The 26,788-nt window shown below is 45.2% G+C and overlaps 2 protein-coding genes across 11 annotated transcripts in view; one reads left to right on the plus strand and one right to left on the minus strand.

Moving 5' to 3' along the window:
* The window catches only part of BCOR (BCL6 corepressor), a 160,223-nt gene extending 159,017 nt beyond the window's left edge, over positions 1 to 1,206 (minus strand). For both annotated transcript variants that reach the window (XM_069946018.1, XM_069946019.1), the window contains exon 1: positions 956 to 1,206. The gene's annotated coding sequence lies outside the window, so the exon portion shown is untranslated. The remainder of the gene's footprint in view (positions 1 to 955) is intronic.
* Positions 1 to 26,788, plus strand: part of LOC138768031 (uncharacterized) — a 109,534-nt gene that overhangs the window by 74,797 nt on the left and 7,949 nt on the right. For 5 of the 9 annotated variants that reach the window (XR_011358918.1, XR_011358919.1, XR_011358924.1 and 2 more), the window contains one exon: positions 8,824 to 8,916. Coding sequence is in view for 2 of the 9 variants with exons in the window: in XM_069946029.1 (XP_069802130.1) it covers positions 8,824 to 8,894 (71 nt within the window). In the remaining 7 variants the exon portion in view is untranslated. Of the gene's footprint in view, positions 1 to 7,906; positions 7,951 to 8,823; positions 8,917 to 26,788 lie in introns of those variants that run through there. The other 4 variants (XR_011358921.1, XR_011358923.1, XR_011358922.1 and 1 more) reach the window with 2 other exon arrangements.

Below are 26,788 nucleotides of genomic sequence, written 5' to 3' on the forward strand. Positions count from 1 at the left end.
AAGCCAGAAACAGACTATATACAGAGATCAGGTCATAAAGGAAAGGCTGAGATTTCCTCCCTTCCTGGCTTTGGCTTCAAATCTTTGGCAGATAACCTTTCTGTGTAAATGGACCCTAATGGTGCGTTTACACAGACAGATTTATCTGACAGATCTTTGAAGCCAAAACCAGGAACAGACTATAAACAGGGATCAGGTCATAAAGGAAAGACTGAGATTTCTCCTCTTTTTAAATCCCTTCCTGGCTTTGGCTTCCAAAATTTGTCAGATAAATCTTTCTGTGTAAACGCACCCTTACTGATCCTATTGATAGATCAGACCATCACACGCACAACAAGAAAAACGTCCGTCTGACGTTATCAAAAGACGTCGCGTCTCGTTTCCGCTTATCTATCATCCTCCGTGCAGGTGCTGCCGGCAGAGTCTACGATCCGGTAAACCTCATTCCGGTTTGCGGTATGGGATTTAGACACTCCCATTCCGGATGGGGCGCAGGTCCCGGGCCGTGCCCACAGATGAGACACAGCTTGTCGCATCCCGCGCGCCAGATCGCTGACCCTGCCCAAAGCTAGAGGTTATCACTACACAGCGCCACTGCCCCACACGTGATACTACTGCGACATATGTCTTCTGTCATCCCACCAGAGATGCGCCATAACAGCACGGCCACGCACGGCTGGTTAGACTTGTCGCTTCCTCCGCCGCCGGGAATGTGTGACGCGCTGCGCAGCAATGTCGCATGGATGGCCGTGCGTCACTCTCATGGCCTGCATTACCGCGCCGTACCCCCGGACCTCGGGCTGTGATCACACACTGCGCTCACACTGGCAGGAGCCGGACAGCAGGGGCCTCGTCACGTGACCCGGGCTCTCCTGGCATCGGCCGCGCCGGACAGCAGGGACCTCGTCACGTGACCTGTGCCCCAAGGCTCTCCTGGCATCGGCCGCGGACTTACTTTCCAAGTTTAGGCCACTGGGCAGGAAGGTGGCATCCGGGCTCCGTATCCGCGATGAGCTCCGTCCTCGTCCTCCGCGCCCAGCCCGGCAGAGGCTTCCGTGCCGGAGAGACGGGCAGCAGGTGGCCGGATTACAGGGAGGGACTGTCTCCGTGTATGCACCGGGCGCTCCCCGCTCTCTACCTCACCACGTGCCGCTCGGCGTGTGTAGAAGTCACTTAAATGTCAGCGGAGCGTCTGCCATAGAGCGGCGGGATCACCCCCCACCCGGCACCCCCGCTCCCCGCACTCGCGTTCCTGTTATTGTTATTGAGGGGGAAGCAGATGCAGGCCGGCGGCGGGCGCTCTCCTCCAGGCTGTAGGCTGCCCTCCCCGGCCGCGCTCCCCTCCACCACCATCACCTCAGCGGCGCCGCCTGGCACACAAGCCTGTCACACGCTACCGAGGCGCTGCGCGCGGTAATGGCCATCACTTGTCTGAGGCGGCTGCCGGGGCACGGGTCAGCGAGCAGCGGCCCGGACATCTGCCGCAAAGTCTCCCCGCAGCCCGCCCGTCACCACCGCAAGCTTCCGCACCGTCTCCTCCCGCGCTCCGTGCTGTGCCCGGAATATCAGCCACACAGCGCGGCACAGCGGGAGACCGGCCGTGCCCCGGTGCGGGAGACATCGCCGGCTGTTGCCGAGAACAGAAAAACGGCCAATAAAAACCGCAACAAAAACGCAGTCTTTACGTATTACAATATTGTATGAAGACAAAACAACTAAATGGATCTCTCTCTCTCTCTCTCTCTCTCTATATATGTTACCTATATCTAAGGATATATATATATATAGTGTATAAAAATTATCGATTTCCAGTCATTGCAAAACTACAACTCCCAGCATGCCCTGACAGGTTGTAGTTTTGCAAATATCATTAGTAAAATATCATCTACACTCCTATCTGTATTCTGCTCATCAGGCTGGGGGCTTAGAAGTCTGCTCCGCTCCGTGTCGCTCCTCCCCCGATGCTGGGAAAAGATGGATCCAGTCCGGGGGAGCTTCTCCCAGTTTCCCAGGACTGGATCCATCTTTCCCAGCACCCAGGGAGGAAAGGCGCAGAGCAGACTTCACAGCCTGATGAGCAGAATACAGATAGGAACGATCTGCAGATTCGCTCATCTCTACTTGACACATATATAGATTTTGTGCTCTTGGGCCATAAGATTTATTAAATACACATACAGTTCCATATCACAGTAACCGGCATTAGGCATCCATCCGGTAATCTGTTAGTAACCGGCATTAGGCATCCATCCAGTAATCTGTTAGTAACCGGCATTAGGCATCCATCCGGTAATCTGTTAGTAACCGGCATTAGGCATCCATCTGGTAATCTGTTAGTAACCGGCATTAGGCATCCATCCGGTAATCTGTTAGTAACCGGCCTTAGGCATCCATCCGGTAATCTGTTAGTAACCGGCATTAGGCATCCATCTGGTAATCTGTTAGTAACCGGCATTAGGCATCCATCCGGTAATCTGTTAGTAACCGGCATTAGGCGGCCATCCGGTAATCTGTTAGTAACCGGCATTAGGCATCCATCCGGTAATCTGTTAGTAACCGGCATTAGGCATCCATCCAGTAATCTGTTAGTATCCGGCATTAGGCATCCGGTAATCTGTTAGTAACCGGCATTAGGCATCCATCCGGTAATCTGTTAGTAACCGGCATTAGGCGGCCATCCGGTAATCTGTTAGTAACTGGCACTAGGCATCCATCCGGTAATCTGTTAGTAACCGGCATTAGGCGGCCATCTGGTAATCTGTTACTTACCGGCATTAGGCATCCATCCGGTAATCTGTTAGTAACCGGCATTAGGCATCCATCTGGTAATCTGTTAGTTACCGGCATTAGGCATCCATCCGGTAATCTGTTAGTAACCGGCATTAGGCATCCATCCGGTAATCTGTTAGTAACCGGCATTAGGCATCCATCCGGTAATCTGTTAGTAACCGGCATTAGGCATCCATCCGGTAATCTGTCAGTAACCGGCATTAGGAATCCATCCGGTAATCTGTTAGTAACCGGCATTAGGCATCCATCCGGTAATCTGTTAGTAACCGGCATTAGGCATCCATCCGGTAATCTGTTAGTAACCGGCATTAGGCATCCATCCGGTAATCTATCAGTAACCGGCATTAGGCATCCATCCGGTAATCTGTTAGTAACCGGCATTAGGCATCCATCCGGTAATCTGTTAGTAACCGTCATTAGGCATCCATCCGGTAATCTGTCAGTAACCGGCATTAGGCATCCATCCGGTAATCTGTTAGTAACCGGCATTAGGCATCCATCCGGTAATCTGTTAGTAACCGGCATTCGGCATCCATCCGGTAATCTGTTAGTATCCGGCATTAGGCATCTATCTGGTAATCTGTTAGTAACCGGCATTCGGCATCCATCCGGTAATCTGTTAGTAACCGGCATTAGGCATCCATCCGGTAATCTGTTAGTATCCGGCATTAGGCATCCATCTGGTAATCTGTTAGTAACCGGCATTAGGCATCCATCCGGTAATCTGTTAGTAACTGGCATTAGGCATCCATCCGGTAATCTGTTAGTATACATCACAGAAGGTTTTGGTCAAACAAACCTTTCTTAAAGGGGTAGTCAAGAAAAGGAACAAGACAAAGCACCACGAACAAGACAAAGCACTGCATATATATATGTTATGTTAAGGGCTCAGTGATATGGCCAAAAAATAACATCTCTTGTGGCCAGAGGCAGTCACAAGAGTGACTGGCAGAGCAAAGAGCCAATAGCTGCTTGCTCTGTCAGTCCACTGTATTTACCTATAAGAGCCCATTAGGAGCCATTATGGTTAAGTACATAGGTGCAGGAGCAGACTACCTTCTGCTTAACCCCTTATGTACTGAAGTGTGTAAGTGACACAAACCTCACATGCTACAGCACAAAAAATGGTTAAAAGCAGAAGAGAAGGAGATGGCTCCTGTACTGATAACCCCTGACCTCTGCAGGACCTCTTGAGAACAGAGGTCAGGGGTTATCAGAGCTGTGAAACAGTGATCTCTTTCTCTTCTGATTTTAACCATGTTTTGTGTTGCAGCATTTAAATGAACTCTGGGTCACTTACACACTGCAGTACATAAGGGGTTAAGCAGAAGGACACAGGACGCTCTTCCCTGTGCATCCCCAGGCCCCCCTCCCCCAGGGGCCCCATAGCAATTGCCTACACTGCCTCTATGGTAGCTACGCCACTGGCAATACTAAGGACCAGTAAAAGGACCAGGTGCACATTGTATTTTTCTTACCATAAAGAAGGCACACAATACGAAGGCTGCCGAAGTCACAGCAGAATATAGTATCAGGCAAGTGGCGCGACCGCAGGTTTAGAGACCTGAGCTGACAGCATCGTAGATCACTATGATAGATCACTATGATGCTTTCACTTCTGGCCATTAGACACACAGTCGTGCCGGGACTTGGGCAGCGCTATAGATACTAAAATGCAGCTTTATTACACGTATGCGAAACTGGGTGCCTAGGGGGCCTGTCACACAGGGTGTTCTTTACAAAACCACTATGGGGGGGGGGGGGATTGCTATATGCAAATGTATGCAAATATTTGTGCCTTTCTACTGAGCGTGCACTGCCCTTGCCCTAGGACATAGGGCCTCCAGTTATACTTCACACTAGTAGCCGCCATAAACTATAGTGGAGATCTATGCTGTACACTTCTACATGCAGTGCACGGGCAGCAGCTGCAGTGGAAGATTCATCAAGGGGCGCACGCATCCTAATGAGTCTGCCAAATCCAATAGCCGTGGGATTTTACTGAAGACCGGCGGGTGAAACATCGCTATTAGTAAATTCCCCCTCAAATCTTTTGTGAGATTTTGAAGTTTCTTTTTCCTGCCCACGATGGCTGCAGCCTGATGATAACTGAGAGCGTGCAGTTAATATTAGACACACTAAACAATGCTTCCTCTGGTCTATTGGGCCAATGGGGCTTCTTTATTCTGGTATGCCATTTTGGGCTTTTTTCATTTAGGCTTCTCTATTAGACTTGAAAAATATCAGAAGAGAATATTAAAATATCATTAAAGAGACTGTGTCAGTAGGTTTATGGTGACCTATGTAAGGGTGACAGAGAAGCTGAACAGAATGATGTATCACTTACATTGTTCTGTGCAGCTGATCCAGAGATATCCTCCTGAATATCATGGACAATAAGTAATCCTCTTCATTATGTCCATGAGCCCAGTAGTCCTGGATATTCATGAGAAGCTGAAAACTCCACCCACCAGCTGCTGATTGACAGTTATCCAAGCTGTGTACAGGCATCAACTGTCGATTAGCAGCTGGATGGCGGGGGGAGGGGTGTGGCAAGAATCCTATTCTCCTGCATATTAGGAGAACGGCTGCACAGAATGATATAAGTAATACACCGATCTGTTCAGCATTTCAGTCACTAGTTTATACTGCCCTCATTTAAGGCGGCATAAACCTAGTGACAGATTCCCTTTAAAAAAAAATTGGCTTGTAGCGTGCAACAGAAAAGCTGCAGCTGATTTATGACCCCTGCAGGTAACAGGAGCTCGATCACTATCACACTGAACACCCTTTTTTTAGTGCCTCTAATATTGTGCTACCGTTCTTCTATAGCTTGTGGGCCCATGAGCCTCTCTGGAGTACGGGCTGTGCTGTCTGCTACCTCTGCTCTACTTATAGCTACACCATTGGGCTCTAATTGCTCATGAAAAGAAAAAATGCTGAGCATCGGTTTCAGGCCAGACGTATACTGAGCCATTGCCATACTTATTTTTTTTCCCTTGAAATAAAAGATCAAAAACAGCAGAAAAGAGCTGTTCTTTACATTGATCTTCAGGGTTGCAGTCCTGGTTTGCACAATTTTATAATTTTTGCAATTTTCTAACTGATTGGATGTGATGCGTATTTGCTCCCTCAGTGGATTTATGTCAATTGTACTATTTTACTTATCATAAAGGGATTGCATATGGCCTGTATATGATTGCAAGAATTAAAGGGGTTATCCAGTGCTACAAAAACATGGCCACTTTCTTTCAGAGACAGTACGACTCTTGTCTCCAGTTCAGGTGCTATTTGCAATTAAAGGGGTTATCCAGCGCTACAAAAACATGGCCACTTTTCCCCCTACTGTTGTCTCCAGTTCAGGTGCGGTTTGCAATTAAGCTCCATTTACTTCAATGGAACTGAGTTTCAAAACCCCACTCAAACTGGAGACAACATTAGGGGGAAAGTGGCCATGTTTTTGTAGCACTGGATAACCCCTTTAAGCTCCATTCACTTCAATGGAACTGAGCAGCAAAACCCTGCCCAAGCTAGAGACAAGAGTGGGTCTGTCTCTGGTAGAAAGTGGCCATGTTTTTGTAGCGCTGGGTGCAGCTTTAAATTTCTCCCTGCACCTCGCACTCCCAACCAGTGCTGTGCCCCCTTTATGCTAATGATCTGTGGGGGTCCGGCGGTCAGATCCCCATGATGATATATACTAGTGATGCAAATACTTAAAGTGACTCTGTCAGCAGGTTTATGCTGCCCTATTTAAGGGTAGCATAAACCAGTGACAGAGAAGCTGAACAGAATGATATATCACTTACATTGTTCTGTGCAGCTGATCCAGAGATATCCTCCTAAATAACATGGACAATAAGTAGTCCTCTCCATTATGTGCATGAGCCCAGTAGTCCCAGATATTCATGAGTAACAGAAAACCCCACCCACCAGCTGCCGATTGGCAGTTATCTATCCATGCTGTGTATAGGAGGGCGGGGAGAGGGGGTTTTGCAAGAATCCTATTCTCCTGCATATTAGAAGAATGGCTGAATAGAATCATGTACTTAATACACCGATCTCTTCAGCTTTTCTGTCACTCGTTTATGCTGCCATCATTTAAGGCAGCATAAACCTAGTGACAGATTCCCTTTAAATATTTCAAAGGCCACAACAATTTCTTGATTAATATCTGTATGTCTCTGCCCCTTTCCAGATGAGCATTCCAACTGCAAAAGATATGGCCAGCCCCAGTGTCTGCTAGCTGCGCTTATTTTTACTATTTGCAGGTCAGTCCTAAAAAGGATAAAAAACAGCAATGCCTGCATGACTTTCAGATTATTTTTCTTTCATTGCATTCCATAAGAAAAGGAATTTAAGAAAAGTCAGGCTTGCCGTTAGGTTCTCTGCCAAACAGGCTTCCTCCAGCTCACAGAGCAGGACAGCTGTGATGTATACAGGAAGCCGGTGCGGGAGCAAACAGAGTGCTGTCTGATGGCTGGATTCAGAGCGGCGACTGCCGAGAGGAAAATGTACGTCGCGAACCGAGCTAGGAGAAAATGTGCTCTTTCTGCCATATGCTCTACAGTAAAAGCAGTCTTAGGACTTTTCAGCGGTCCATTTTTAGCTGAACTTACTGGGATTGTGTGATTACCTCCTGTTTCGCTCTATTCAAATAATTAAGGCTCGTTCGTGCGTGCAAGATTTTCAGGCATTTCAGTCTGACTCGCAGTTTCCGCCACCGCTCTTCGGAGCGGCCGAGCTATATTCACACTAGAAGTGAATGGCTTGCCTCCTGCCATTCCTAGTGTAATGTAAGAAAATAACTGTCTATAAATGCCAAGAGGTGTGACCTGCCTGGCGGTGCAAATATATTCAAAGACAGGGGATGATCAGTGCCCCCCTACTGCTAAATATAGTCAAACTATAATGCATATAAAAATATTTTTGTATATTATTTCATTATGAGATAAGATATTATACTCTAAGGCCCCCTTCCATCGTCCGTGGCCATTTTACCGTCAGGAAACACTGTTCACATTTAGTGTTTCCTGACCATAAAAACAGGAGGAAAAAGAAGCTATATTCACCTGCTGCAGCGGTAATGCCATCTGGCTTCTCTCTCTTTGTCTTCCAGGCTCGTGAGCGCACAAGTGACATCACCCGCACATCACAATGCTGGTAAGAAAGACAGTGGCCTCTTCCAGCTGGAGGCAGCATTATGAAAAGTGACAGAGCTGGGAGCTACTGGCTCCTGGCCCTGTCAAACACAACACCCCATTTTTACAATTAAAGGGCCAGTGTCAGCACCTGCCACCACTTGCTCGGTGCTTGCGCTTGAGTTTTGGACATTTTGCACATGTGCATTTTTCAGGGAAAAATCATGAAGGGTATCCATGCCCAATAGGACCCTGTGGCTATCCGTGCCTAATAGAACCCTATGTGTCAGGAAATCTATCCAGATTTCTTATCAGATTTTCCTGATGTGTGAAGGGGGTCTTAGACATCTATACTAGGCCTCCTATTAGACCCATTGACTTTCTATAGAAGACTGCCATATTATGACAAGCTGTAAAGAGCTGCAATAGTTTTGTAACAGCTGGAGGGCTTGAGTTTGACACATTTGCTCTAGTACTTGGGGTTGTATAGCCATAAGCCAATGATTAGGACCACCCACTTGACTCCTAAGCCCAAAATGAGCAAAGATTTAGATCAATAAATGACATTATATGTTTTAACCTATGTCTCCTGTTAACAAAATATGAGCAAGGATGAACTACAAGAATTAGGATTTCCTTATGGAACAGAACTACAGCCAGAGAATGCAAGGGAAAAAAAAAAAAAAACACTATTGGAGAGGAATCTGGATTATAACCTGTTCAGATCTTTGAATTCTTTACATTTTCTTCTGCTATACATTTCTGGATTTCCATTTTGTTATCGTTCTTTCCATTTTTGGACAGACGCTATTTGAAATAGACTATTTCTTACATTGAAGTCATTGTGAGTTAATTGCAGTGAAGATTAATGGTTTTGATCTACTTTGTTCTACAGAAAAAATAACCCACAAAGAAGAGGAAGTGGAATTGAGAGTAATAGAGAAAATAGGGAAAAAAATGGATTGAAAACAGATGTCCGGTGAAAAATGTAAGTAAACACGTTGAAAATCCATTGTAAAGATTCGTCAGGACCGATCTAACGCTGCCCACACACGTTAGAGTAATATAAACAGAATCCGCAGACAAGCGTCAGGGGAGACAAGGATCAGGCATGTCGGATTCCTTTGTTTCGTCGGGAGATAAGCCTCAGCCGCTCGTCTTCCTACCACCATTAAACCTAACGTGCACAATTTCATAAATGTTAGGGAGAAAAAAGAGGAAAGCCAGCATTCCCAGTCCTTTGTTTCTGCAGGTGATAAGCTGCCAAAAGCATCTGGAAACAACTTTTCTCCCTAAGCCTGTTTATGGGCAGGTCAAATGTGAATGGGAACCCTCAAGCCAGCTATACATATAATATTAATGATCCCTCTGACTTTAACAGGATCAGCCATTGATCTAATGTGTATAGGGGTCCCCCGACTATCCCATTTACAGCACATGGGGGAGTGAAGGGCGTTTTCTGTTTTTCTATGCCCAAACCCTTAGTTTTAAAAAAAAAAATATGCTGCCACCAGAAGTGTCTGGCAGTGGCTTTCTCCCCAAACAGAGTCTTGTGTGTATGTGTAAATACAGATGTGGACTGCACAATGCATGTGCTTGGGCTGAACCACGCAAACCACTCTGTTCGTCCACCCAGGTGCATAGTGACTGAGCACCAACTACCATACTGTTACTGAATATAGACCATCAACACAGACCGGTGTTACCCCCCCATTAAGCAGGCATGTCCTTTCCTGGTAGGTAGATTGGATTTCCCTGTAAGTAGCCAGGTAGCACCCCATTTGGTAGGTGGATGAACATCTGATAGATCAACACCCCCCATTAGGTAGCATCCCCAGTAAGGAGGTAGCTCCCCCTATTAAGTAGGCAGGTCCCTCCCCCAATTAGTCATGCACTCCCTTTGTGTCAGTAGGTAATCACCCCATACAGTAAGCAGGGAGACCCCCTTTGTTCCAGTAGGTAGACACCCCCCTCCCTCTACACCCTGCAATAGGTACTTTCTTGGCTGATCATTGGCCCTAAGAATCATCATGGTCGCACATCTCTCTGTTTAAACAGTGGATGTGTGGCCAACAATGATGACGGTTAAGGTCCACGTAAACGATCCAGCAATTGTTGGTGTGGCGCTCAACACTCAATGATTGAGCCCTGTAAGGACTCTCTTAAGGCCCTATACCACGGAACAATTATCGGCCGTTACGGCCGATAATCGTTCCGTGGAATAGGAGGCAACGATCAGCGGACATCGTTTATGTTGGCTGATCGTTGAAAGACAAACGACTTATATAGCAGCGATCTGCTGCCCCCGCTCCATTGAATAAGAGTGGCAGCAGCTCCCCCCGGCCCTCCACGGATTCACCCGCTCGCTGCTGCCACGTGGAATAGCACCAGCAGGGAGCAGGGAACGAGGAGCAAACGAGTGTTGACAGCGCTCGTTTGCTCCTCACTGTCGGCCCGTGTAATAGGGGCTTTACACAAGCATGTGACCCTTCATTGCAGGAGCAGATGACCTGATGAGCAGTGTCAAGTCCAGGTGTCACCCACAATTATTGCTGAGTTGCATGTACAAATGTCTTTAGTGAATCACTGAAATTTGTAGACGGCAACTGAACTTGCCCCTGCTTAATGTGGCAATGCCATCTGCCACCTGCAGCCTAGGAACATGTGGCTATTGCAGATCGGTACTGCCATGTGTAATGGTGCGTTTACACGAAACGATAATTGGCCCGATCGTACGATTAACGATGTAGGAGTAACAATTTTTTTTCATAACGATCAGCGTTTAGACGTTACGATATATCGTACGGAAAATCGTTTTGCGATCGCTTAAGCCTATCTCGCACATTGGTTAAATCGGCGAACGACTGTTCACACGGAACGATCTGCGATTTTTTTGTGAACGACGAACGACAATTTGATAACATGTTGAAAGATCAAAATGAACGATTTCTCGTTCGTCGTTTGATCGTTTGCTGCGTTTACACGTATGATTATCGTTCGAATTGGATCGTTATCGCGCAAATTCGCACGATAATCGTTACGTGTAAACGCAGCTTAAGAGCACCCTAATAGGCTCTTTTAACAAGCACCAGTGTAGAGTGTCTCTTGTATCAGGCCACCATCTGAAGGGTTAAAAAACATCTTTGAGCTGGGTTCACACACAGTATATTTCAGTTAGTATTGTGGTCCTCATATTGCAACCAAAACCAGGAGTGGATTGAAAACACAGAAAGGCTATGTTCACACAATGTTGAAATTGAGTGGATGGCCGCCATTAATGGCAAATATTTGCTGTTATTTTAAAACAACGGCTGTTGTATTGAAATAATGGCCGTTATTTACTGTTATATGGCGGCCATCCACTCAATTTCAACATTGTATGAACAGAGCCTTTCTGTGTTTTTAATCCACTCCTGATTTTGGTTGCAATATGAGGACCACAATACTGACTGAAATATACGTAGTGTGAACCCAGCCTTAGGGTGCGTTCACACCTACAGGATCTGCAGCAGATCTGCAGCAGATTTGATGCTGTGTTCAGTTATTTAAATGAAATCTGCTGCAGAAAATCAGCTGCAGATCCTGTAGGTGTGAACGCACCATTAGGGTACAAACCCACACACTGTATACGCAGCTTATTTACTGCTGCGATACGCAGCAGATACGCAGCAAATACGCAACAAATACGCAACGAATACGCAGCAGATTAGATCTAAATAACTGAACACAGCATCAAATCTGCACCATCAAATCTGCTTCAAATCTGCACCGTTTTTGTTTCGTATCTGCTGTGTATACGGTGTGTGGGTTTGTACCCTAAAGCCCCTATTACACAGGGCGACGAGAGGGAGCAAGCAAGCACCAACCTGTCAGGTAAGCGCTCACTTGCTCCTTGTTCCCCGCTTGCTGACAGCGTTATTACTTGTGTCGGCAGCGAGCGGGTAAGAGCCGGGGAGCTGCGGGATCTGCTCAGGTAATCACTAGATCTTTCGGGCAGCCCTATTAGACGGAGCGACGGCAGCAGATTGTTAATAGGCTAATCATTACTGTTTCAGCCTGTTGAAAGACAACGATCAGCCGACATTGTGCATGTCAGCTGATCGTTGTCTTCTATTACACAAAACGGTTATCGGCCGTAGCGGTCAGAATCAGCCAAATATGGCCAATAATTGCTTAGTGTAATAGGGCCTTTAGAGACATTTTTGACAAAATTCCACAACTATACACACTCTACTCATCAGCAATACTTGTCCCACCAACCTCATGGATACTTTGAGTGTTCCTATATCCCATGTGGCTGTCTTGCTATATCCAGGAAGGAATAGGTCTGGCTCGGAGGCATCTTTCATTACAAGGCCAGAATGACCCTGACACACATGTAAGTTTCCTCAATAATGTTTTTATGGATTTGTTAAGGAATACTGACTAGGCTGGAAAATGGTAAACAGGAGGTGGGGGATGGGAAGCCAGGCAAATACAATGCAATGTCAAGTGGAAGTGCAGGAATGTGCTCTTTTGTTACTTTGTTCACTTTCTTTATTATTTTACAAGTGTTGCAGTCCGAGCAGTGTGAGACAGGGATGAAGTCTGGAGCTAAGAGATGTTTGCAGTATATTTGAAGTGACTTCTTTCTTGCCTGACATTGGCCTCAGTTTTGTCTGCAGTACATGAAGAATCTAGATACATAGTTATATAGTCATGTCATACACACAAGAATTTACCCCGATTCCAATACATCATCATTAGAGATAAGTGAACCTGCCGAAGGGTAACATTACACAGGCCGACTACAGCCAGATCATTTTAGTAAACCCATCTGCTAAATCAGTGCTCGTTTACTGGACCTATTAGACGGCCCGATAATCGTGCAGAAAGGGCTGCAGGGCCTCGTTAGTGATGTCCATGCAGCCCTTGCTATAACACCTGCAACCTTACCTCTCCCTGTTTCTGGTCTTCTCCTGTGCACCGCAGCTTCCCGCTCCCAGCGGCAGCAGCACCTGAGAGGCCTGTCAGCTGACAGGGCGCTCAGACACTGCAGCCACTGGGACTGGGGACCTGCGGAGCACAAGAGAGAAGACCAGAAGCAGGGAGAGGTAAGGGGTCAGGTGTTTGGGCAAACCTTAGCTGTCAGCCATGCATCACTATTACACGTAGCGATGTGTGGTTGGCGCCCAATGGTTTTAGGTCCAAACCTAAACCAATGATCAGTCGATAATCATCGGCTGATTGTTCCCTAATATGAACCTTAAGGCCCTATTACACAGAGTGATTATCGCTCCATGTAATAGGGCCCTAAGGGTCATATTAGACCAACCGATGATGGCCTGATCAATAATGTAAACTCAGTTTACTGAGCCTATTACACATGTAATTGTTTAACAAGGGCTGCACGGAAATCGGTAGCGATGTCCATGCAGCCCTTGCCTTAAACTATATACATTACCTCTCCATGCTCCTGGTGTTCTTCTGCCCTTTGCTCGCTTCCAGCGGCCAGTAATTGGCTGAGCAGCCTGTCAGTTTAGAGACTCGCTGTAAAGCTACAACTGCGGCTCAGAAAAGAGAGAAGAGGGCAGAAGGACACTGGGAGCATGGAGATGTAATGTATATAGTTTATTATTTTTTTACAGAATTGCCAGCTGCACATCGCTATTACGTGTAGTGATGCGTAGTTGACGATTTTGGGTCAGGACCAAAAGGACTACCTGGAAAACATGAATACAGTCTATGGCCTAGGGCTGCATCCACCTGGATTCAAATGCCGATCGTTCGGGTTGGGGCATACCTGATCTGAAACTGTGGGCCGGTAACGTTCTCTTCCCACGGTTTCACAAAAAAAGTTTTGGCGTGTTTTTTTTTTTTAGTTATTGTTTTTTTTTGGTACGACTGATACGCACGTTGGTGCAGCTTCGGCTTCTTTATGTGAACCGAGCCTAAGGACTGAATGATCTATTCATTTACAAATTGTTCTCATCATCGGAAAATTCAGCGTGATTGAAAGCTCGCAGTGCCTCCCATTGTAAATTCTCAGTGATTGTTGTTAAATGCTAGTGGAATAATTAGCGACCAAAAAAAATGCTGGGGATCGACTGATGTTATGAATGATTCAACAGATTTCAATTGATTGGAACAGTAGTTTTGGCACCGGCTATTGGTACAAGTGCTAATTATCAGCTGTATCTGCGGAATTATCAGCCCATGCCCAGCTTTACGCAGCCTGTCATAGCATACCAAATGTGTTTACCCCACATCATATGACTCTGCAGCCTGGCCCTCCTGAGGTTTCTTCCTTCATTCTTCCCTATTTATAGTTAGTCGTTGCCAGTTCCTTTTTGCTACAGAACTGGGCAGCATCTGCTTGGATGGCATCATTCCATGACATTCGTGACATGCCCTGCTGCAGATCATGCCTCCAAAAATTTCCTTTTATTACATCATTTGCTACTTATTCGTACCAGTCCTAAATATGAGTCCATAAACAGACTGTACAGCTTCCATTCATTCACACATTCCGAATTCCGTTTTCACCAACTGGCCTGTAGTATATTCTTCATCGGCTTGTCTCAGCATTGTATCTCTATAGACATTTCTTGGCAGCTAAGATCACTGGGAGAAGCTTGGGTGGCAGTCTAGGCGTACGGCAGAGCACAGATGTGTGCCCATAAGCTTCAGTGAGAAAAGGCCACTTGTCTCTGATCCTTTTAGAACATTTTTGGTTTAAAGGATTGGGGAATAGATCTGAAGCTGTTCTCCTTTTGCTGAGGGCTTGCCTAAGGGTGGTATTATATGGGCAGATTCCTGCCTAATGTGACTGCCGATCGGCTAGATTAAAGGGGTACTCCAGTGAAAATCCCCCCCCCCCCCAAAATCAGCTGGTTATAGAAAGTTATATAGATTTGTAATTTACTTTTGTTTTAAAATATCAAGTCTTCCCATACTTATCAGCTGCTATATCTCAAGTCTTCCCATACTTATCAGCTGCTATATGTCCTGCAGGAAGTGGTCTATTCTTTTCAGTCTAACAGTGTCCTCTGCTGCCACCTCTGTCTATTTTAGGAACTGTCCAGAGCAGGATAGGTTTTCTATGGGTAGTTCCTGCAGCTCTGGACAGTTCCTGTCTCAGCCAGAGATGTCAGCAGAGAGCCCTGTGCCAGGTTGTAAAGAAAAGTTTCCTGCAGGACATACAGCAGCTGATAAGTATAGGAAGAGTTGAGATTTTTAAATAGAAGTAAATTACAAACCTATATAACTTTCTGAAACCAGGGGATTTGAAAGAAAAAGATTTTCGCTGGATAATCCCTTTAAGGACATGGCTCTACTATCGGCAGGATTGTGGCTCTTTACTTCCATCATTCATCAGCTGCACATTTCTTATTACACAGAGAGATGTGCGGCCATTGAACAAGGATTTTTTTTGAAATGCCAAAACAATGATCGCTGGAACTATAACATGGAGTAAGATTGGTCTGTTTTTCCGATAAGCACCCTGTATAATACATCTCTTAGACTGCATCCTTTGCACTTTTTTTGAGGGGAATGTCAATGTCTTTGTGATACCTTAATGAGCAACCGCACAGGACTTTAAAGTAAAAAGATTTTACAAACCTTTAAAAAAAAAAGAAAAGAAAACATGACAGAGAGCTTTGCCCACACAAACTAACCAAGTAACAGCTTTAAAGTGGACCTGTCAGTAAAGTAAGACCCTATTCACACATCCGTAGTGCAGCTTGTGACTGCAGACCCACGACTGCACTACAGAACGTGCACCAGTAGTGCGCCATGCTTCACAGAGCACTACATTAAGGGTGGGTTCACACACAACAAATCTGCAGCGAATTCGCAGCAATATCAGCTGCGGATCCCAAACTGTCATTTTCAATGAGATTACATCCTCGCAGGGGGATTGTCATCCCGCTGCGAATATGTAAATGCCGACCCCCTTAACCTCCCGCCGCTGGGAGCATACTCTACCTGGTCCACTCTCCGGCTGCATCTGAGGTCCCGCCCAGCCAATCAGTGAGTGTGGCAAGGCCGTGCACTGATTGGCTAAGCGGGATCTATGGGGACAGGGAGCCTCAGATGCCGCCAGAGCAGCGGGTTAAGGGGACCTGCATTTCCATACTCGCAGCGGAATTGTCATCCCAGTGCGAGTATGGAATCTCATTGAAGCTATGGGGAAGGTATCCACAGCGGACTTCGCTGCGAACTCGCAGCATGAAATCTGCTGCGGATACGGTATGTGTGAATCCACCCTAAAGATAGCGAACCATAACATAAAGTTGGGTCCACACTTGGGCCTGTGCTTTTCTTTGGCACGGATCGTAGCCCCCGTACAGACGTGTGAATAGGGTCATTGAAAATTAATTGGCTCTATGTTCAAAAATTTTTCAAAAATTTATTGGCCCTATGTTGCAGGTTCACAACTATGGACAGAACCACGGATGTGTGAATAGAGCCTAAAAAGTAGTGTACAACAGGGCATCTTACCATGAATCAGGAGATGTACTTACTTACTTCAATCCATTACTCCAGTGCTAAGCTCTATAGATTTTATACAAATTAGAAAATAAAGCCCACCGGCATTCCTATGGCCTGCAAAGCTGACTGCGGAACTCTCTGCAGCAAAATCCTGCCTGCCTCAGTGTGCCATAGCCTGACTATGGAAGAGCTTGCGTGCCTCCGCTCTCCGCTCAAGGAGATGACGTGTCAATTCTTTGAGCGGAGAGAGGCGGCAGCAGAGGCTGTCTTTACTTTAGTCAGCAAAAAACTGCTGATAGATCCGCTGTATATGGGTTATCTATGATCAGAAAAAGCACAGCTACTTTCTTGCCAAAACAGTGCAACCTCTGTCCTCATTGTTGTGTGTGATATGGTAGTTCTTCAGCTCCATTCACACCAATGGAACTGCACTGCAAAATCACACTTAACTAGAGCCCTATTACCTGAGATGATTATTAGCTAGACATTACCATGTCTACTAGGAACAGCGATCAGCCGGTGAATGAGTAAACATTTGTTAGTTGGGTGATTGCATTGTATTAACATGTTGAGAAATCCTTGTTCTTTGGCCACACATCACCCTGTGTGGGATGAAAGCAAAGGGCTGCCAAATGATCCAGCAATAATAGAGTCATGTAATAGCAATTAATAGCAAGTAATCTGAGATCTTATGTATAGCATGAATCAACCAGTCTAAGGACACTATTACACCAACAGATATGTGACAGATTTTTTAAGCCAAAGCCATGAATAGATTTGTAAAGAGGAAAAATCTCAGTCTTTCCTTAACCACCTGTTCTCTGTTTATAGTCTGTTCTCTGGCTTTGGCTGAAAAAATCTGTCAGACATCTGTTGGTGTAATAGGGCCCTCAGGGCCTGACCATTTAAGTAAACAAGCGCTGATCTGCTAGATCGGCGCTTGTTTACTGGACCTATTACACAGCTCGATAAACAGGCAGTAAGGGCTGCATCGCTAGCAATGTCTATGCAGCCCTTGCCCAAACACCTTACCTTTTCCCACTCCTGATCTTCTCTCCTGTGCTCTGCAGCTTCCCGGTCCTGGCAGCTGACAGGCCGCTCAGCCAATCACATGATGGGATCGCCACGGCTTGTGATCGGCTGAGCGGCCTGTCAGCTGACAGGTACCTAAGGGCCCTATTACACGGCATAATTATTGTGTGGAAAATCGTTATATACTTTGAATTTAAACGATAATCGCTCTGTGTAATTGCAGGCAACGATTGAAAAATCATTTGTGTGTCGTTGATTTAGAGCCGATCCTAAAATCATTGCTAATCGTTCACTAATCATTCAGTGTAGTTCCAAATCGTTCCTTCTTTTGCTGGGATCAGATGGAGTAAACAATCGTAGTAATGACTGTAGTAACGATCGTAACTAACGACTATCGTTCTGTGTAATATGGTGAGCAATTTCAGGTTAAAGATAAACAATCTCGTTTGCGATCGTTTATTGTTAAAAATCGATTTGACGCCAAAAGGACCCGTAGTCTTGCCCCATACCGGCCGCTGCCTTTTTGGTAGTAACAAACCTCAATCTTAAATATAATAAAAAAGTATTATACAGTACATCATATACAGTAATAAAATATATAAAATATTTAGTAGTAATAGGATATGGCTAATGAAAGATTTGAAAGCTGTAGCGCCCCACCGAATGTTGGGACTAGTGATTCATAGCAAAATATTTATAGTCATACCCCATAATGTGGTCACCTACAGCAGTGGCTACGCTCTATAAAGAAACAAAGATACTAAGTGTAGTCAGTATTAAACGTTTTTTTTTTGTCAGATGGTTTCTCCCGTAATGAACGCCATCATTTTGCCCATTAACAGGCAGCAATTACAGCTGTGATCAATCATTTGATGCTATAAATGCGCACGCACGCATTGTACTCCTCGTAGCCGAGACATGTCACTGTACTTTTCCTGACAAATCAAAGCAGGGTTAAACATCAAAGTGTTTGGCAGCATCTTGCAAGGGTGGGGGCATATAATACCAGGTAGAGTATTCTATTATGTAATACCTGTCTCCATTAGATCAGCCAACACTGGGTGGTGTTAATTACTTTTGCATCCATTGTGTAAGTGCAATACACGACCAGGATGTACGGGTCACAGATGTAGCTATAACACTTGCTAAATCTATCCTTCAGCTCCTGTTCTTGCAGTTTTATTGCTTGTTTTATGCAGTAGCACATTATAGAGACAGCACATCATTCACATGTCACTGTATAAAAACACTGCAGATAACAAAATTGTTCATGTATTGTCTTACAGCCTAGTTCGTGTTCATGATTTTTAGTCCCTGAAAGGCATCGGTGTCTCCTCTTAGGGCACTGTTACATGGGGTGATTATCGAGCTCAATGGCTCAATGATCAGCTGGAGGATGGGCAAACATTTGTCTCTCGTGTGTCAGCTGATCACATTATTTTGACAGTGTAAAAAATTCTTGTTCATTGGACGCACATCTTCCGGTGTAAACAGGGGATGTGCGGCAGACAAATGATGGAAGCAAAGAACCACATAAACAATACAGCAATGGTTTATGTGACCCTGCCTGCACCATAGTGGAGCCGTGTAATTGTCCAGTCTATTTAATCGAAGCTTGCATTAGGCAATGATTTACCACCTTTACTTATTTGCATTTAGTATTTCCGTCTATCCTGTTCTTTAAAGCAACTCTGTACCCACAATCTGCCCCCGGAACCGCTTGTACCTTCGGATAGCTGCTTTCTATCCAAGATCTGTCCTAGGGTCCGTTTGGCAGATGATGCACTTATTGTCCTAAAAAACAAATTTCAAATTGCAGCCCTGTGTCAAACTGTTGTGGCCTAGAGTGTCTGTGCCCTCGGCCTGCAACGCCCCTCCCTGCCCTCTTCATCATTAGGAACGCCCCTGGGCTGGATTTCTCCCATTCATCACTTGTCTAAACACTGCACATGAGCCTTAAAGTTATACAACTTTGTAATGTGTGTTATTTAAGGCAAAGGCCCCCTTCCCCGTGTTCCCCCCCACCCCCGAAGTGTGGTGCATTATACTCACCGCATTACTGTAAACCCCGGCCGCCATCTTGGGACAATGACGTAACCTTTAGGAGGCCGACTGGACTGCTCCAGACGTCCCTCATGCCGGCCCCCCTCTGGTGCCTCATCAGCTGCTCAGCCGCGATTGTCTGAGCATAGTTATGCTCAACCAATCGCATTGGGTACATTGTGGGGACACAAAAGTGTCAGTGTGCAACAGAGGAGCACAAAAATGTCCGCTCGTCAGCTGATATTTTGTCCGACTTCAAAGTTCACCGCTATCGGCCGCACATCTCCCTGTGTAAATAGGAAATGTGCGGCCAATAGCAATGCATTTAAATGGCTGCACAAACGATACAGTGATCATTCATGCAACTTCGCTAATCGGCACTCACTTGCATCCTTGCATGGCCCCATATTGGGCTGTGTAAAAGAACACTTACAGATTTTCCCTCATTGATAAAGCTGGCCATACACATTAGACTGTTGTCTCACCCAATTGCCCTATCCGCATGCACACTCATCCTAGCAAAGCATGTTTGTGCTTCAATGAAATAAGTTGTTGTAATATTGGCAGCAGCTTATCTCCCTGAGAACAGAAGGGATTGGGCGGTTTAACACCCACAACACAATGCTTATCTCCCAAGAAAGTTGGGCGACATTCGAGAGGCCATCATACAACATTATATAGTTGTTTGTTCCCACAGAAATCGGCAGGTTCAGATGGCATTATTCTAATGTGTAATCTAAAGGGGTACTCCGTAGACTAAACATTCATTTTCAATACTTTGATTTAATGACTTTATATTACTTTGTAATATAACTTTATTAAAAAATATATATATATTTTTTTATTATTATTTATTTATGTATACACTTCCATTTAGTGGCAGCAGTAATGAGCAACGTGGACCCTCTGCTGCCACAAACGTTTGTGATCCCCTGCTCTGTTCTAGTGCTGTTGAACAATGCTATGTTAAGTAGGGTCCTGTTCCCCCTGGATACTGTATTATCTTATATACCAGACATGGGTGTAGGCTGCCCGTCATTATCACGGTGTCTGGCAGCCTCTGCACAGTGACCTATCACCTCTTACTGTACTAGAAGCAGAGCCGGCGGTGATAGCAATCACTGCTCTCACTGCAGGAGCTGCTGGACACAGCGATTGTGTCGGGCTGCATCCACCTTCCCGCATACTGTATATAAGAATATACAATAGAGCACATGGGGTCTAAATAGCGCTGTTCAGCAGCTCTAGAACAGAGAGCCCTGTAGTTCCAGACACAAACGTTTGTGGCAGCAGAGTTGGCCGTCTTGCCCCTTACTACTTACTACTTACTACATAAATAAAAAAAAAATAAAAAAATAAATATATATATATATATATATATATATATATATATATATATATATACATTTTTTAAATAAAGTTATATTACAATGTAGTATAATTTTATTAAAGCAATGTGTAAGGGTCCTATTACACTGGCTGATCAATATTGTAAAAAATCTGCTAGATCAGCACTCATTTACTGGGCCTATTACACGGCCCAATAGTCATTTAGCAAACAGTTAATACATTACCTGTCCACGCTCCCGGTCTTCTCCTGCGCTCTGTATGCGTCCCGGCACCGCATGCTGCAGTTTCAGAGGCAATCTCAGCCAATCACTGGCCGCATCGGTCCTGGACAGTGATTGGCTGAGTGGCCTGTCAGCTCAAACAGGCTGCTCTGAAGCTACAGCGTGCGGTGCCGGGACAGATACAGAGAGCAGGAGAAGACCGGGAGCTGTTGGCCACGTATTGTTATTACTCGTAGCGATGCTCACTTGGTGGCCAATGATTTTAGGTCAGGGCCTAAAGAAACGATCAGCTGATGTCTGTTTCATCGGCTGATATTTGTCTCTATTACACGGAGCTAAAATCGGCCAAATCGGGACAATTCTGAAGATTGTTGTTCCGTGTAATAGAGCCCTTAGTGTGAACATAACCAAGACCAACACCCAGAATTGACTGTTGCTAGGGGCAACCTAATATAATCTCCTAAGCCAATAGTTCTTTCTTCACATGCTGCTACCATGCATAAATAGCTGTCATGTCCGTTGTGTTCAGTCACTTTGAAGTGATCCAATCCATGGTTGGAGAAAATCAAAAACTCTGGTGAAACCATTTTCTGCCAATCCCAGCAGTTTTTAATAATGTCCCATGATGAAGTGATAACCAGTTTTACCTAGCAATGACCCACGGTAGTGTTGTGCCAGAGAGATTGCTCAACCACTGCAAGCGAAAGATTTAGTGACAGGTCTAGCAAGTGTTAACCGCAGGATACCACGCTTCATGGAGAAGCCCACACCACGGCATGGTGTGCATTACAGTGCTGCAGTTCCTGGACTCGCTTCTCTAATTTCATCCTTCCTCACCTAAATGCTTTCAGCTGTGATAAACTCGAAAAATGGAAAACATGTTTGATGTGCGGCAGGAATGTCTGCTCAGTGTTTATTCGATACATCCAGTATAGATACCGACGCACGTATTAAAAAATTTAGCAAACTAGATCTATCCACCGGATGTGTTTCCTATGCAAATAGGAATCCAGGGCTACGATTCAGATCTTATTCAGTGTTCCAGATCTCGGCGTGTTTCCCCCCCAAACGTCTACTCTTTCAAAGCAGAAGTGAAACGTGTGTACAATTTGAAACTTGAAACTCGAGACCAAGAAAAGCTCGCTGATGAGGTTAATTTTCCTTGCGTGGGAGCTGCCAAAAGGCAACTGTGCTAACTTCAAAGGAGATCAATTAGATCTTAAGACAATAGCTAGAAATGAGATAAATGCAGCTACATGTGTACTTACAAGGTGGGGAGAAACGGGGGCTTTCCTGTTACGGACAGTTCACAGCTCTACGTTCGCCCTGTACTCTGGAGAAAGCTGCCAGCATATATGCTGAACAGACCCATAGGCCCCCATTGACTCCCTGTCTGGTATGAATCAGTATACATTTTTTTTATGATATACAAAAGCCTAGAAGATTCCGGAAAAATGTATATTGCGGAATATAATAATGGGAACCTACCATCCCATGTGTGCCTTTACAGCCGGATGTGTTGCTGCCTTTCGGGAACATTCTGAGAACATCTGCAATTTTTCTGGAAACCTAATGGGAACATTCTCTCTTCATAGATGGTATGTTGACTAAAGTTCTTTCCAAAACAAAAGACCTTTCTTCCGACTATTGAACAAAAATTTCAATTACAGCCAACTTCTTTCCAGACAATGGAAGTCTGTCATCGGTCGGCAAAAATAATTGTTTGTTGTTAAATTTCACCCGAAGATCAATCGTTTTCTTCCACTGGTGTGTAGGCTCTTATTCAGATAAACATTCATTGATGAAGAATAAGGCCCCTTTCACAACCATTATTGCTGGGGGAGAGTCTTTCTCTGCCCCAAATGAGGTGAGGGGATAGAAAGGTTAGGCAAGTTGGATTTCAGCTGCTGGACTCTTTAGTTCTCAGATAGATAAGCCACTGCCAAAGGAGTCTGACAGCATCTTACCCCTCCTCTTTCCCCTGCGAACAAATGTTTGGTGAAAGTGAACATTGAAGTGTGTGCAGTGATTGGGGGTGGTAGCTGTTAGCTAAACAAACATTCAGCTGACAGCTATTAAAGGTTTATGTGAGGATTATTAAACAATTACTGTATTAGGGCCCGTTCACACTATGGATTTGGCACAGAAATTCAGCTGGGAACCTCCGCCTGCGGACTCCATGCCAAATCTCTCCTGCTATGTCTTTGAATGGGAGGGCTTGCACACCTCCACTCTCCACTCCAAGAATTGACGTGTCAATTCTTTGAGCTGAGAGCAGAGGTGCGCAAGCCCTCCCATTCAAGGACATAGCATGAGGGATTCAGTGCGGAGTCTGTGGGCGGAGGTTCTCGGCGTAATCTCCGCGACGAGTCTTTTTAAAAAAACAAATTAGCGAAATTATTACGCTCCGTTCACACGGAGTAAAACTGTCGGAATATCGCATTGATAGTCTATGGGAGGCTTCAGCGTGGAGAGGGGAGGCGGGCGAGCCTCCCATAGACTTCCAGTATGACACAGAGGCTGGCGGGAATGCGCAGCGGAGAATTCCACCAGTTTTACTCCGTGTGAACAGAGCCTTATAAAAAGACCAACAACTTTTTTTTTTGACACACTAAAAGATCATGATGAATGAGAATATAACGATTTTGTGTTCATCGTTCGCTCGTTTTCACCTATAACACCTATCAATTGGTTTTGGAACAATAATCGCTTTGTGTAATAGGGCCTTCAGCAATTTTTATCAAATAACGATAAACGATCGTTCTCCATGATACACAGAACGATAGTAGTCAGGGTACTATTACACAGAACGATGATCGGCCGCTTATCGCTCTGTGTAATAAAGACAACGATCAGCCGATGATTGCTGTCATCGGCTGATCGTTGATATGGGTTAGAACCTATAATTGTCGGGTGCCGACCGCGCACCGCTACGTGTAATAGCAGTGCACGGCCGGCGACTGACGATATACATTACCTATCCACGCTCCAGGGCTGCTGCTGCAGACCGCTTCTCCCCGGGTCCCGCGCACTCTAGCTTCAGAGCGGCCTGTCAGCTGACAGACCACTCAGCCAATCACAGGCCGGGACCGCGGGACCTGGGGAGAAGCGGACTGCAGCAGCAGCCCTGGAGCGTGGATAGGTAATGTATACCATCTAAGCAAGGGCTGCTTGCAGCCCTTGTTTAACAACTATTGGGCCGTGGAATAGGCCCAGTCAACTAGCGCCGATCTAGCAGATCGGCGCTCGTTTACAGTTGTTATCGGGCCCCCATCGACCCGTCTAATAGTACCCTTACTTATGATCATTTACTCTATCTGATGCCAGCAAATGAAGGAACAATGTGGAATTACACTGAACGAGGGGCTACCCAGACGGTCCTTACATCATTAGGGTGGCCTATAGAAGATAGCGGTGGTCTTCTGCCGTTGCTCCTATCTTGTGCTTTCTTTATCGTTGTGATAGGTTATGTTTTAAAGACAACAATCAGTCGACATCGTTGCCTTTTAACATGACCTATTACACCAAATGATTATCGTCCAGAATGGCCGGTAATCGGCAAAGTACAGCTGATAATCGTTTGGTGTAATGGGGTCCTTAATCACATAGGAGTCCCCAAAGATCCAGCTGAAGACAACACCATTTAGTGCTAGTAATTTGCTACTAGGGTCGATTTTTTTTTAATCATACTTATTTCTTTTAGAATTTATTGGAGGTATATCCTGTGTGTCCAATCATGACATTTTCATGCTCTTTATTTGTGTATGTGTGTGTGTGTCTGTCTGGGGATTGGTTGGATGCCACTATAGAAGTAATTTCCTCTATTGAGCTAAAGTAAACCCAGGCAGACTCAGATCCAACCACACTGGAGTATATTTCACATCCAATCCAACTTTTTTTTACTAAGTGCTCTATTTCTGTTATTTTTAACATACACACGAGTATTCTTGGAAGATGCAATCAATTCCATTCCATTTAGCTGATAAAAATTTTGTGTGTGTATGTGGTTAATAATGAGCTGCCATAGAGGCGGAGAGTGCAGCGGAGCTTTGTGCAATGGATAAGATGTCTCACTTTGGAAGGAATGTATGTTCCGATTCTGACGCTCTGTGACGACCTCTGCCAGACGTTCTGGGTTTGACCTGGTGACATAGTGAGTCACTCATCCCAAATTCAGCTTATTCGGTTCCACTCATTTTTTTCACAAATTTCCATGGAGATTGTTAGAAACCAATGATGTAAACACGGTAACTGTTTTCATAGTGGAACACTCCATGAAGTTTTTAAATCGGTAAAGAGAATCCACAGTGTAATTAAAGGTTGTGCAGTTTTTTCCTAAAGGCTGTATTACACAAAGCGATTATTGGCCGTATTTGGCCTATTATCCGCCATTACGGCCAATAATCACTTCTCGTAATAAAAGGCAATGATCAGCAGACATGAACAATGTCGGCTGATCGTTGTCTTTCAGAATGTTGATCATTCGTGGATCTCCCCGCAGCTTCCCGTGCCGCCACCCCCCTGCACTTACCCACTTGCTTTCAGCGCGTGTAATAGTGCCAGCAGCAGGCGGGGAATGAGGAGCATTGCTCCTGGAGATCACTCCGTGTAATAGGGGCTTAAGATATTTTGTGCATTAGTCTTTAAATCTTTATGAGTACCATGCGCTGACCAATTGCGCCACTAGAGCCCTCTCGGTCTTTAAATCTTTGCTTGTAGTCAGGTAATGGGAAGCTGTATTATCGACTTTCTTTGCTTGGCTTGTCACAGATATCACTTTTCTGTATTGTAATAATTTGGCTATTGCTATAGGCATCACTTGACGTACACAGAATTCCTATTCATTGACTACATGCAGAGCTCTTAAACCCCAAGAGACATAGACACACACAATACAATTGTAGAACTTCTTTTAGGAATAAAGACATAAAGGTAGATTTACTTCTATTTAAAAATCTCAAGTCTTTCAGTAGCTGCTGTATGTCCTGCAGGAAGTGCTGTATTCTTTCTAATCTGACCGGAGTACCCCTTATTATCTGTCTATCCCACGCGGATAAATACAGCAAATAGGAAAAGATCAAATTGTGATGACTTGTAACTGTAGCCTCATTTTATTAACTTTATGATACCCATAAATACTAGTCCCTAATGTACCTAAGACTTGGTTCAAGACTCTTCTAGGCTGTGAGTAGCGGAAAGTACTAAAAATCACTTTTAAGATCAATCTTAGAAGCTACATAAAGCATACATACAGTTATACAACCAGTTGGGTAGTTATAAGGAATCTGTCAGCACCTGGATCGGACCCCAGGTACTGACAGTGTAGGGTAGGTCTCTGTCCCCTTGTGTGTATACTGCCTGTATTAAATGCATCAGTGATGTAGATTTGATACAGTGTTGCCCAACACACTGTGTCAAAGAGGAGTAGTGGCTTGGCGTTAGTGCCGCACTTCAGCACGCCTCACCACTACTTCCTCCTGCCTATTTCTGCTGCATATTTACTGGTGTTGGGCCTTCCCCTCCACCCTGGCGTTATCTTCTTCTGAGCATGTGCCATGTGCTGGCAAGGACCGCACGCACCAACTTTCCAGTTCACTTGCTGAGCTATCGGTTGCGCACACCTGATAACTGCATGCACACTGATAGACTGAAGCCAATGCCCTCAGTTGGGATGCACAACGCATTTGGGCCATTCCTCTGGCACCTGCGCAATCGTGGTTATTAGGGGGGCCATGACTA

The sequence above is a fragment of the Dendropsophus ebraccatus genome, chromosome 11 (assembly GCF_027789765.1).
Source record: "Dendropsophus ebraccatus isolate aDenEbr1 chromosome 11, aDenEbr1.pat, whole genome shotgun sequence".
Lineage (NCBI taxonomy): Eukaryota > Metazoa > Chordata > Amphibia > Anura > Hylidae > Dendropsophus > Dendropsophus ebraccatus.